Source organism: Polyodon spathula, chromosome 1, assembly GCF_017654505.1.
Source record: "Polyodon spathula isolate WHYD16114869_AA chromosome 1, ASM1765450v1, whole genome shotgun sequence".
In the NCBI taxonomy this organism is placed as follows: domain Eukaryota; kingdom Metazoa; phylum Chordata; class Actinopteri; order Acipenseriformes; family Polyodontidae; genus Polyodon; species Polyodon spathula.
The window spans coordinates 51,875,157-51,889,495 of NC_054534.1; the positions used below are offsets into that span (position 1 = coordinate 51,875,157).

General features: G+C 40.8%; 1 protein-coding gene and 1 pseudogene across 1 annotated transcript in view; one reads left to right on the forward strand and one right to left on the reverse strand.

Annotated features, from left to right (window-relative positions):
- The window catches only part of LOC121319581 (glutamate receptor ionotropic, delta-2-like), a 603,766-nt gene that overhangs the window by 58,597 nt on the left and 530,830 nt on the right, over positions 1-14,339 (reverse strand). Inside the window, exon 12 of the mRNA XM_041257164.1 lies at positions 8,101-8,239. Coding sequence (XP_041113098.1) covers positions 8,101-8,239 — 139 coding nt within the window. The remainder of the gene's footprint in view (positions 1-8,100; positions 8,240-14,339) is intronic.
- On the forward strand, positions 6,706-7,128 carry LOC121319587 (annotated as a pseudogene).

Genomic DNA, 14,339 nt, shown 5'->3' on the forward strand with positions numbered 1-14,339 from the left:
GATATTTATAATGTACATTTTTATTTCCTGCGTGCAGTACCTTACACTTTTCTCTAGGCATAACTGGTCTTACTGTAACATAGGAGAGTATATAAAATGTGCAATATTGTATAATGGCAACTTACTGCAGAAGCATAATATGTACAATAGTAAATATTTTTGTTTTTTCTTGATACCAGTATTCCCTCTGGGGCCAAGCATCTGAAAAAGCTTTATGAAAACGTTTGTAATTCTTTATGGTAATTGCAGTTGTGTCCTCCAACTCCTTGACTGGTATTCATTTTAAACAACATTACCAAAATGTAAAACTATGTGCATTTTTTTTTTAAATCAGAGGATTTACAATTCATGATTCTTTTTTCTATGCTGCTATAATGTTGGCCCCACCCAGTCCTCCAAGGTACTGAGAATGTTTTTACTTTGCATACGTTATTGTTTTCATGTTCAAACTCCATTAAAAAAGCAGTGCAATGCATCAAAGTAAAGGAAAACTTTCATGCAATAATGGTACTTTTTTTTTTTTGTTAAACTATCAAACCTATAGATATTCCCTTCAAAACCTGCAGCATTAATCGACAGCATTAAGTGGCAGATCTAAAACAAATTTAAAAGGGAATGTGGTTTAGTCCCTGGATTAGGCTCTGTTCTGGTATGCAAAGTCTTTTTTGCAACACCCTAGGCATCATGCTATGCAATGCAAATATTGTGTTATTGTGACCCATGGACCTCTCAGTCTGGGTTCACAATTTCACATGTGAAGTCAGTACATCTCTATAGCAATAAATCACAATCAATACAGTTATCATGATAATGTGATTGATGGTCATTTTGATACTAAAATCTCATTATCATCCCAACACTTAATAATTATAAAGGGTAAGCCTCAAAACACTTGGCTTTCTATATTAAGCAAGCAAAAAAAAAAAAAAAAAAAAAAAAAAAAACTGCTTGAGATCTTGACAAATGCTTCCATAAATCATTGGGACCCTCATCCTTGTATGTAATCAGACAATCATGTTTTGAGGACATGGGGAATTAATTGTTTAGCTGGAATCGTTTACATGTATTAATTTCCAATTTAAACAGAATTAATCTACATCATGTAATTAAGAAATTGCATCAGGAAAGAGAAAATATGGCTTCTGCCTAATGAAAATGTCAAGTGTCTGAGGATGAGATTATTATTTTAAACCATGCATAAAAATCGAACACAGCAGACTAGTTTTCTTTGAGTGATTCTGTTTTTGTCAGATCTGTTAAATCTCCTTTAAAGAAAATTATTATTATTATTATTATTATTATTATTATTTATTATTATTATTATTATTATTATTATTTCCTATGCACTGTCCCTTAACACAATTTAAACATATTTTATGCTGGTAAGTAATTGTAGATGCAGGTCATTTTAACCAGGTGCATTTTTTATTTATTTATTTTGTTTAAATAAGACAGGCAGGCAGACTTGGGAAGCAGAAAACATTGGTCTTGTTATGGTTCTGTTGCAGATAACAATACCAATGCTGCTGTATTTTTTCATACTTATGATTACTAAATAACAGTTAGCAGTATTGGCCCTGGAAAAAACATCAAAACAACAAAAAACAACAAAAATGCTAGCTGATTCCAGTTTTCAGGTTTCCAGTTTCTTTTAGAACAAAGAACATAAAAACAATTGGAAATTTCTCTCTTTCTTTACTAAACACAAGTTACTCTTTTGGGTGTTTGGAAAACTGTTTTAAAGTTATATAGTCGTAGTTATTTTTAGATAGCCTATAACTGGCTTTGTTAAAAACTACTAAGTGGAAATACTATTTTGTCTCAAGTAGGGCTACAAAACCAGTGGTGCCATTTGGTAGGGTGGGGGCGTGCAATTGTCTTTGCCAGGCTGTGCCAACTAATCCCACAATCAACCAACTCAAACTTTCACCTTACAGCATGAAAAGGGTTGCACGCTCAAGTTTGCAAAGCTTTCTGACAGATGCTGGCACTGGATTTTCCATTGCTGTCCTCCTGCTAAGTCAGAAACTATATGTGTCTTTGGTCATGCTTTGGTGCCAAAATGGGCCACAAAACTTTATCTAATTTGTTAATAAATGCTTCATTAACAGTTTCTCAGTATCTTTTCAGTGTTTGTGTCTGGTTTTGATTAAGAATGTACCACAATGTAAAAAAGTAAAATGTTTGATTGATTATAGGGGCAGCTTGGCAGGTGAAGCACGTGAAGCTCTGTTCATTCACCTAGAATTTCCGTGTCACAGACTTCCTTAAGTTTAAACCAACTGTATTTTTCATTATGTTTTATTTGTAAGGTACTATGAGTGTAATAAAGCATTAATTGACTTTTTCTAAGCTTTAAATAGCCACTTAATATTTCTGCATCTGGAAACATTCAGTGTGTTCAGTTGTTGGTCATTGAGAGTGATATTAGAGACAATTTCATTGCTTCAAAAAGAGAAAGGAGAACCCATATAGTAAAGTATGCTAACTTTCTACTCATGAAAATATATTAAAAGAAAAAAAAATCATTTAATTATATTTCTTCAAGTAATTATATAGAGAATAATGCATGGGGTAGTGCGTGATATGAAAACTAAACGTCCACACAAGGGGTGAGATGCAACATAAATCCAAGCATCCCATCTCTGTTGCTTATTTCCTGGCTCTGGTCCACCCACTCCGGCTGTCTTTGTGACAAGCAGCTACAGATGTCAGGCAGGAAGCGCCTCATCATTGACCTCTCTGCCCCTCACAGCTCTTTATCGGCAACATTAACTACACCGTGTAACAATTTTTTTTTTTTTTTGTTCCTGGGTAGTAAGTGTTATTTCCTAATTGCTTATGCCTCAAAAGTATAGAAAATGGCTATTATTCCCCACAAACTTTGCTTTTGTGACCAGGACAGTGATATTTCAAAATATCACTATTTCCAATGGGAAAACGGGCAAATGTGTGTCTTTTCGTTCACATAAAGTCAGAAAAAAACAACATATGAATCCAAATTAACATGTATTTATACTAAAGTAATACAAAAATGATTACAAAAGATTTAGAAGTTAGTAGTTTTTCAAGATTTACGATTAAACTGTATTTACAGTATAATCGTAAATCTCGAAAAACTATTCAGTAGTGTGGACCCATTGCCGAAGATTCCGTTTGTCGTTTATTTAGCAGTGTGTTAAAATTACCCACGTGGAAGCAATGCTCACTCCTCTTGCCTGTATGAACTTGCTTTAAAATGCAGACGGACTGTTTAAATAAAAGGCAATTTTAACCCTTTGCTGCCGACACGCTCTAATTTCGTAACTTTTGTTGCGATGACGAAACATGATATATCTCAGCCGTCCAATCAGCTATCTTGTTTTTTTTTTTTTTCATTGGGCCATAGCCATGGCTACGGTGAATATCCCCATGTAATTGGTTTAGGGTTGGGGTAGGTGTGGTTTTTTATTTGTGTTTCATTTTTGACTCCATTTTCTGGTTTCAAGGGAAAATTGTATTGACAGGCACCTGTTTGAAATGTCTATATCTCCCATTCTACAAGCCCAAAAGTGCTGATCTATAACTCATCCGAAAGCTAAGAACTGGGACTAACTAGTTGATTTTTTTTTTTTTTCAAGTTATTATTAAAAATTAACTTTATATATGTTTTTTTTTTAAATTACTTCCGGAATGTTTTTCGCCCCGCTGTGTGTCTGTGTATGTGTGCAGTTGCAGGGCACATCAGATGCCGACAGAGACAAAAAATGAATTGCTGAAAAGACATCTAAGATAGCCCTCTTATAAATGTTTTACTGTTATTTTTAATTATATACGTTTTTATTTTATTTTGTGTCCTGCTTTGAAAATGTTTCTCTGGGTGGATGCGAAAGTAAATATGACATCTGTCTGATCTCTAGCTAGCTAACTTAGTATATTTGCCATGTCAGTGTTGTTTTATCATTATTTTATTTATTATTATTAGTGTACTTCGTTTCTGTGTGTAAAGGATGGATAAGTATTTTGCTGTAGTCATTACTTTTATTATTATTTAGCTGTTTATTATTGGTTTTTTTTTAACCTATACAGTATTCGAAAGTTTCTTCTTTAAATAAATAAATAAATAAATAATAATAATAATATAATAATAATAATAATAATAATAATAATAATCATCATCAACATCTTGTGTGGCATACATATTGAGACCTCTACTCATAAATAATTAACTTTAGTTACAAACGGGATTATATTATATTTCCAGGTTTCTTCAGTTTCACTTTCAGTTCTACATTCGGCATTTATGCACATTTTTTTGCATTACAAAACCTTATGTAGCTCTGCAAATGTACAAGCAATTTCTATTCTGAAATTTTCTATACTTTTTTTCTAAATCGTTTAGAAAAATATGAAAAATTGAACATTTGTGAAATATTATTATTCATGTCATATTTCAATATTTTTCTGGAGGTGTTGCTTGTAAGATAAAATCTATAAAACACCCTACAACAAAACAGATGATATAATTGGAAAGATCTACTCAATACCTTTCTGTTGATATATTGGGTTTTAATTTGTGATTTATGGTTATTAAAACTACAAGCCTCGAAAAGTGTACCAGGGATGTACGAGGGCACTGAAGTGGTTAATCTTTTGTGATAATCAATCTACTGTTCATATAATTAATAAAGGCTGCTCTTCTTCCCCTCTAATTATGCAACTTCTTCGCTGGCTAGTGTGGATTGCGGTCATCAATAATTGTATTTTGGAAACACCTTCCAGGTATCACTAATAACAGTGCTGACGCTCTTTTACAGATAACTCAAATGCCTGGCTCCCTCAGTTCTACCTTTCCCTCTACCCATTTCTCCATTGTTGCTATTATTTCCGCTCAACAAAAATGTTGGTAGGATGCCTGGAGTAGGGGCCATCTCTCTGCCAGGACCACCAGAGGTTTCCTCTCAAAAAAAAAATAAAATAAAAATTATATTATAACAATTTTCTCTCTTTGCACTAGTGGTGCAGTTGCGGGGAGTCGGGGGTCCTCTATTGGGGGCAAGTGAAGCTCAGTTCCCAACCTTAGAGGCCGACAACGTCATCTCACCCTCCGAGAGGAAGGTTCCTGCTTGTCAGAGGGGACCCATGGACAAAAACTTTAACTACATTTCTTTTTCCATTCTACTGCTTAAATCTACTCATTTGCACTGGTGCCACTCTCCCTCTTTGTGTTTATTTCTTTATTCTATTTTCCAGCGCTTTTGCTCCACCTGCATAGATCGCGATGCTCTCCATGCGGCCTTGGAGCGTCAGCCAAGTCCGACCTCTCTCAATTAGACGTAAGCCAGGGAGACCTTGGTTTGTCCTCTATCCTTCCTCTGTTTCCCCTAGGAAGAAGTTACCTCACTTCCCGGCCTTGGAGGTTGATCGGCTCGACCTCACCTCAGCGAGGGCGGTTCTCCGAGTAGTCAAGGGGAAACCCCTATTCTATTACTAAAGTCACAAGCATGTAGTCTTTAATTTTTGTAGTCCCATTACACAGTCCTAGCTCCTTCAGTGATATATAAATAGGATTTTTAAATTCTCAAAAAAACATCTAATTAGTAGGTTTGTGGCACTGGCTTAATTGTAAATGTTACTGTACTTATTTACAGCCATACGCATTCACTATTTCAAAATCAAGTGCATATGAGAGACACTAAAAATTAAATATTTCTATTACATTAAATTAAAACTTAAGCTATGTAGCACCATTGCAAAGATGTGTATTGTAAGGTTATTAATAAGTTATGCTTTGAGTTCTAACCTTTTACATGTACAATGCTTATTGAATTAAGGTTTGGTATACATTAAGGCAGTGGTGGCTAACCGGCACCTCAAGAGCATGTGGCTCTTTTGTGGTTAAAATGCGACCCTTCAAACTTCCTATATATTTCATTACACAATGAATAAGTTATTTGTTGGTTTTTTTTTAAATCATTTTTTTATATGTGCATTATTTTTACAATAAGTCTCCAAGTTTTTTTGTTTTTTTCAGAAAGAAAAGTTCTATCAGAGATGTGCCCCAGCTATGCATATACTAAAAATGTAAGAAATGTAAAGAAAGTACGTAACCCCCCTTTATTTATTTATTTTTGTTATTTACATATTCACTTTTCTTTATTTTTCTGTCATTTACTTATTCACTTTTCTTTATTTTTGTTGTTATTTTCTTCTCCACTTTTCGTTAATTTTCTATTTTATTCACTTTTCTTTATTTCTTTATTTTGGGTTATTTACTTATTCACTTTTCTTTATTTAATTTTGTAATTTATTCACTTTTATTTATTTTTTTGTCACTTATTCACTTCTTTATTTTTGTATTTTACTTATTCGCTTTTATTTATTTATTTTATTATTTACTTATTCACTTTCCTTGTTTATTTCATTTCTGTTAAGACTTAATTAATTTGCTGTTCCCTCTACAAGGCTTAACATATTTCTTGTACCTGTGCTTCGCTGTCATACTGCAAAATGTTATTATGATGACCAGTGTAACTGTAATTCTGTGCTATTTTCTGCAAAAAACAACAAATAAAAACAATACGTTTCTTTGACATTTCTGGTTCCCCCAACGTGTTGGGAGCAATAGACTGCGCACATGTGCCACTAACCCCTCCAGCTCATTCTGAGTATCTGTATATGACCAAGATCAATTCTGTATTAATTGTCTAGTTAATAGTTAAGTTAATAACACGACTATTACACCATATTGCAGAACTGGCATCATGGTGCGCATGAACGTTCTCGCCGATGTGCTGAAAAGCATTAACAATGCTGAGAAACGTGGAAAACGGCAGGTTCTGACCCGACCCTGCTCCAAAGTCATTGTGCGCTTCCTGACTGTCATGATGAAGCACGGCTACATTGGCGAGTTCAAGATTATCGACAACCATAGTCCTGGGAAAATTGTTGTTAATCTCACAGACTAAACAAGTGTGGTGTCATCAGCCACCGATTCAATGTCCAAATCAAGGATCTGGAGAAGTGGCAGAACAACCTGCTACCCGTCAGTTTGGATACATTGTATTGACCACCTCCGCTAGCATCATGGACCATGAAGAAGCCAGGCGATAACACACAGGAGGCAAAATCCTGGGATTCTTTTTTTAAAACATGTAAAGGCACCTGTAAATAAATTGCTTTCCAATGGGGAAAATAAATAAATAAATAAGTAAATAAATACTACTACGACTACTATGACTAATAATAATAATAATAATAATAATAATAATAATAATATAATAATAATAATAATAAAATAATTGAGTGTCAATTTAAAATACTTTTTTAATCACATTGTACACCAATGTGTACAATGCAACAGCATGATTTATTTTGTGTTGCTGGTATGCTAAAGCAAAAACAAAGTGCGATTGGTATTCCTGTTATTTTACTGCTGTACTGTATTCTGTATAGGCCTACTGTACAGATTTATGTTTTTATTGTTTTATTTTTAAATCTGATACCTCCTTATGTCGGACAAATGTTGTAGCAAACTATAAATCAACTCCCCCTATTTATTTGAACAATGTCGCACGACTCTCGCAATGTACAATGCTAGAGATCTCGCTAAGAAGATGCAACAAATATTTAAATTATTAGATTGCGGCAATTTACATTAACATATTTTCTCTTAGTACACACGACAAAATGTATACTTTGAGAACTGTTGTAATGAAAATGCAAATTGCAGTATGTTTGTGCTGTGACTGGCCCATCTTAATACATCTACCCCATAATCTTTACTGTCTGTTTCTAAATACTTTATTGTGGTCTTTCAAAGCACTTTCCAGTCTTGAAGAATGTTTAAAGTTGAACTATTTTTCAAATACAAACATATACTGTAATTCCTTGCTGCTGTTTTGCATTATTTAAAGTGTGTTATGTGAAGGGAAAAAAAGTGTGACAGGTGGCTTTATACCTACAAAGCAAAAGGAAATTGTATACTGTCTCAGTTCATACAATCTAGCCCCTCAAAGTGGCAGTCACAGAAAGATTTCTCCAGGACAGTCATATATGTGCAATACAGAACATTCTAGAACATACTCCTATTGGATAGATACTACCAAGACATTATCTTACTGTATAGAGTTTCCAATGCGGGTGATTGTGAGAAAAGCTGCCAGGTTAGCAGTGTATGAAGAGATAACAATCAAAGCAAACAGCCACCAGACCCCCATCATCATTCGAGCTGCCAGTGTGGTGTAGGGAACCTCACCCCCTGTGGGAAGAAAAATCAACATCAGTTATCTGTTCACGAATTAACTGAACAGGATTATGCTGTGGTTTACTATTCACTTGGTTCAAATCCCTATGTTTTATATTCACTTTGGATTCAATATAGCAAAGATCTATGCTGTACAATATGACCCAACAAATATCAACATGCCCTACTCACTTATTTGGGTAGGGCATGTTGACCTACTAACACTCTTAGCATGTACAACGTTACCTAAGTCTAGATTATGTCTGTAAAGTTAGTACAGTCCAAAGCTGGTCTTCCTGTCTTACAAAAACTATTATTTTACACCAGTGGTCCCAATGTTTAATTACTTTACCTTTGATTTCAATAGTTTGTAGGTATATGGTGACAGTTATTTAAGCTGCAACCTCTGCTGCTATTCCAGCACTTATTTCAGGAGCCTTTTGTTGCACAAACTGCTACTTTTTTGGTATATATTTTTTGAAAACGATAGGTTGCGGATGCAACCCCGGTTCCCTGAAAGAGAAAATAACCATCAACGTATGGGACATTGCCGTCAGGCAGTAGGGATTGGCTGAGCTTTATAGCAAAGTTGCCGATAGGCCTCTGCAAGAGCTGTCGTGTAAGCCCGCCCCCCTGGGAGCTTACTATACACAGCGCGCGGAGACTCTCTTCCTCTTTTGCTCTTCGGGCCGAGAAGGCTTCTGGAGCGACCACGCGGGTTGATGGTTATTTTCTCTTTCAGGGAACCGGGGTTGCATCCGCAACCTATTGTTCCCTTTCAATTCGAAAATAACCATCAACATATGGGAACAGTGTACCCAAGCCGTCGCGAGGGAGGATTCTCGGCAGTAGGACAGAATTACGCAATAATGCAACTGCGTAGGCAATACCTCTAGGCATATGCGGAGCAGCGCCTCAGCGTCTATGCTCGCAATGACACCTGTGCTAAGATGGGGTATTAAACACTTACATTGGCATCCTGAGGTGCCATAGAGTGTAGTACAGATGCTCCAAATAATGGAGCAGAGGAATCCAGCACGTTTAGTCTGTAAAGGTATGCGGTGTAGCCCAACTGGCTGCCGCGCAAATATCAGGCACCCTTCTAAAGAGGGTCCAGGACGTTGCCATACCCCTAGTGGAATGCGCCTTCAACTGCCCTGGTGGTGGAAGGCCTGCAGACTCATAGGCTAATTTAATAGCATCCACTATCCAGTGGGAAAGGTGTTGTTTTGACAACGGCTGACCCAAGGTCTTAGAACCATGGCATATGAACAGTTGTTCTGTTTGCCTCACAGTCTTTGAACGGTCAATATAACACCTCAATGCCCGCACAGGGCAGAGCATGTGTAACCGTTGTTCCTCTGGAGAGGAAAAGGGAGGAGGATGAAACGCCATCAACTCGACAGGCTGGTTCATGTGAAACGGAGATATAACCTTTGGCAAAAAGGCTGGATTTGGACGCATGGAGACCTTACAATTGTCTCCTGCGAAGCGGATACATGAAGGATGCACTGACAGTGCATGTAACTCGCTTTTGACACTACCGACAGCAAAAATGCGGTTTTCATAGACATAAGCTTCTATCCACTGTGTGGAGAGGCTCGAACGGTGTCTTGGTAAGGGCTTCTAGCACCACGTCAAGGCTCCATGATGGCAAGTTGGTCATCCTTGGAGGCCGCAAGCGTCTTGCGCCTTTAAGTAACTGGGATACCAGAAAATGGCAACCTGGTGATAACCCGTCAATGCGTACATGGCAAGCTGATATGGTGGCTAAAGACACCTTAAGTGTAGAGGGAGATTTCCCTTCATCTAACAGTTTCTGTAGACTGTAAAATTACTGCCATAGGACAAGATATTGGGTCATGGCCACCCGCCAGACAACAATCTTGGAACAACTGCCACTTGTAAGTGTACTGCGACCTGGTAGAGGGCGCTCTAGCGCTCTGAATGGTTGAGATCACCGCTGTCGAAAGCCCTAAGGCTGACAGGCGCTCCCGTTCAGGGGCCAAGCCCATAGCTGCATGAGCTTGGGGTTGGGGTGCCAAAGCCGTCCTTCGGCCTGGGACAATAGGTCTGCTCGCAGGGGAAGCTCCCACAGTTGACCATGAAGTAACTGCACCACGCTCGGGAACCATATTCTCCGAGGCCACCGAGGAGCGATCAGAATCACTGTCTCTTGCTCTACCCTGACCTTCTCTAAGAGGGTGGGGAGCACCGGAATCGGTGGAAACGCATATAGGAGGACTGGCGGCCATTCGTCAACCAGTGCGTCGACTCCTATGGGGCTGTCGGGATCCCTCACCGAGAACCACAGGGGGCAGTGCGTGGTCTCCCGCGAAGCAAAGAGATCTACTTGCGCTATACCAAACCATTCCCAGATGCGCTCTACCACCTGAGGGTGGAGACGCCATTCCCCTGCCAGAGGGCCTCCTCTGGATAGGAGATCCGCTGCGTAATTGGCTCTGCCCGGTAGGTGAACCGTGCGCAGAGAGGTCAAACGTGGCTGTGCCCATAGCAACAGCCGTGTTACCATTCGGTGAAGGCGGGGGGACCGTAGACCGCCCTGGCGGTTGATATACGCCACAACCGTGGTGTTGTCTGACCGCACCAATATGTGCTTGTCTAGAAGCACTGGCAAGAAGTGCCGGAGGGCGAGGTCCACTACTCTGTGTTCCAGAGCATTGATGTGGGCTGACCTCCAGGGTCCTGACCACACTCCGCGGGTCCCTGAGCCGTTTCAGACTGCTCCCAGACCTTGGTTGGAAGCGTCGGTCGTAACCACTTCCCTCCGGAAGATGGGACCCAAGCGAACGCCCTGGCGGATGTTTGACGGAACTTTCCACCAGCATAGTGCTTCCCAGCAGGTTCGGGATACCGTCAACCTGCGGTGTTTGTCTCTCTGCGGCTGTAACATGAAGGCATTGAACCAGGCCTGTAGAGGTCTCTGGTGTAATAAGCCCAAGACCGTGCCTAGCTCGCTTCTGAGGGCCGCAGAAGGGCACTCCGGTAGGTCTCTAATTAGCGCCGCCTGGTAGACTGTCAGCAGACTGGGTACATTAGACAGTCTGACTGCCTCTGTGGCCGCAGAATACCCTTTCTTAAGGTGCACCTCTGTGGGCCTGTACTGTTTATTAGGACAGCCTGGTTCTTTAGTAAGCCCAGACAGTGTCGGCGTTTTCACCAACGCGGCAAACGCAGCGTCCACCGGTGGAAAGGACGCTAGGCCGGCCTCGCTGGACCCCTGCATAGTAAAGGCTGAAGCATTGCGAGATGTTGCAGGAGCAGAGGCCGGAGCCCCCCACGTAGACTGCACCTCTTTAACAAAGTCTGGGAATGCTGGGAGCATCCTGGACTGATGGGACTGGGGTGAAGGCGACTCAAACAGAGATCGCTGGGGAAGCTCTGTCTGGGGCCAATCAATGCCCAAGTGGCGGGTTGCTCTATCGACCACAGACCACATAGGGTCATCCGTGTTCCTCAGCTCGGACTCAGCGTCCTGGTCCGAGTGGTGGGAGGCTACCTAAGCCTCTACACTGTCCCCTTCCAGGATGTCAGAAGCATCTCTGGAGACGGCATCTATATCCCAGTCCTTCTGCGGCTGCATCGGAAGGGAAACATCCGATGGAGGTTGTGGGGGGGCCACTGGTTGGCTGGAGACGGGTCCAGTGGGCTGCTTTGGGGCTCGAGGCACTGCAGTAACCAAAGACATAAGCAGGGACTGCTGTCCCATCATGACCTCCATGAACTGGGACATCTTGGAGGTTAATTCTGCCACCTCAGACTTGTCCGAGCATCACCTGTCTCGACGAGGGGAACAAGAGTGTTCCCTACGTCGAGGCGACCTGGAGTGCGACCTAAACTCCCGATGAGGGCGTGCCCTAGAAGGGGAGGGGCTGCTAGTCCTATCACGTCTGGTGGGGGACCTCTGACCAGCCGTGATCTGGGAGGCCGGGCTCGTGGAGAGCTGCAGTCACCCTGGCGGGGTCGCAGTGGACGACGGCGGGACTGAGACAGTGTGGGAAGATCCCAATAAAGGGGAGTGCCCACCCACTAACTTCTTGGCCCTTTGTCGAAGGGCGTGTGTCTGAAAATCGGCACAAAGATGGCAAAAAACCCTATCCGCCGGCGACGCGGTGTGCTCCAGCCCAAGACATGCCATGCACTCCTCATGAGGGTCACTGGCAGGCAGCTTTGCCTGGCAGGACATGCACCGGTGAAAGCCCAATATCTTGGGCGAATACGGCACCGTAAACATCGAACGAAACGTCAAGCGTCGACTGTCAAAAGTGTCGAGTGGCAGAGCACCGATGCATCGAGCGTGTGACGTTGAAGCACCGAGGGTCGAGCGTTGAGCGTCCAAGCGCTGAGCACGTAGTGTCGAGGCGCCGAGCGTCGAGCACGTGGCGTCGAAGCGTCGAGCGCATAGCGTCGAGGCAGCAAGCATGTGGCGTCGAAGCGCTGAGCGTCGAGCATGTGGCGTCGAAGCGCTGAGCGTCGAGCATATAGCGTCGACGTCGAGCACCGAGTCCCAAGCGCGGAGCGCTGCACCGAGCACGGAGGCGCTACACTGAGCGCCGAAGCGCTGACACCTCGCAGAGCGAGTACTGAGCGTCGAGATGCTAGCACAAGATGCCTAAGTGTCAGCTGGCCTGCAGAGCGGAGACGCTGGTGCTGGTACAGTGTCTTATTTGGTGTAATACTTACCTTGGTGCTAAGGGAATTGTGCTTGGTGGTCGTCTTCTTTTGGTGAAAAAGGGATTTTTTTTTTTTTTTTATTATTCTGGAACGCTGCAGCAAGTGCTTGGTGTACTGTAGAAGGAACTTTAGGGCAAGCCGTACAGCTACCATGCGGTGGGGAACACACAGCAGTGGAAGATTCTAGAGGGCTGCAAAGCAGACTCCACACACACACACATGGTCTAGCTAGGCTAGACCAAGGCTGCAATATGCGCGTGGCAAAAGCCGACGACGCGCGTCCTAATATATATATATATATAAAATAGAAATATATACAACCCAAAAACACACAATATAATAATAATATTTATAATAATATTATAAATAATAGGAGAAGACTGAGACCACGAGGTTAAACAAAAACGCAATGCCGAAGCAAAGCGTGAAGGATATATATATAAAGTAATATATATAATATATAACAAAATTATATAATCCAATAACCAATAATAAACGTAACTGAAATAAACTCGGAGAAGGGTCCAAAACCAGCTTCTCAAGCCTAAGCTTTGTGAGTACAATCAGTACGAGCTCTAGTACCGACCGCTACCAATGCTGAAGACAAAAGAGGAAGAGAGTCTCCGTGTGCTGCGTATAGTAAGCTCCCAAGGAGGCGGGCTTACACGGCAGCTCGTGCAGTGGCCTATCAGCAGCTTTGCTATAAAGCTCAGCCAATCCCTACTGCCTGACGGCAATGTCCCATACGTTAATGGTTATTTTCGAATTGAAAGGGAACTGATTGTTTTCATATCTCAATTATATTATGACTACCCTGTTCTGGGAGTGGCTGTGTTGCCTTCATAACATGATTTGACACAAATAATTACAATTAATACATTACAGTGGTTTCTGTTCAACTGCTTCGTAATAATCACAAAAGTCATAGGAACTCTCATGAATTGACCTTCAGAAATATTTACATTTGTATACTTTGTTCTATTTTGCAGAAAGTTGTCATCATTTTCAAAAGGTTGTTCATAGTCCTACAAGTAGATATCTGATACATAATAGCTCTCAAAACTTTTATAAATGAATTCTTAACCACATGAAGGTTAAAAGTAATTTTCCAGATAGCAATTTTTTTTCAGATTTTCAGAAAAAACACTGACTGCATGGAAATTGTAAAATTAAACCACTGTTTATTACATTGTTTTAATATTCTTGAAAGATAAAATTTAAATGTGTATGAAGCATTTAAAAAACAGTGACTTCCTTGTTTCAAAAGTCCACTGGAAACTGTAAAGCACAAAACACCTTAAATTTTGACCTGACAGAGGTTTTGTTTGTGCAAATATCCCTCTTGAAAAATATGGACAACCAACGTGACTTCTTCAGACGAAATGTAGCAAACGGTGGAGAGATTCCTTCATCAACCCAG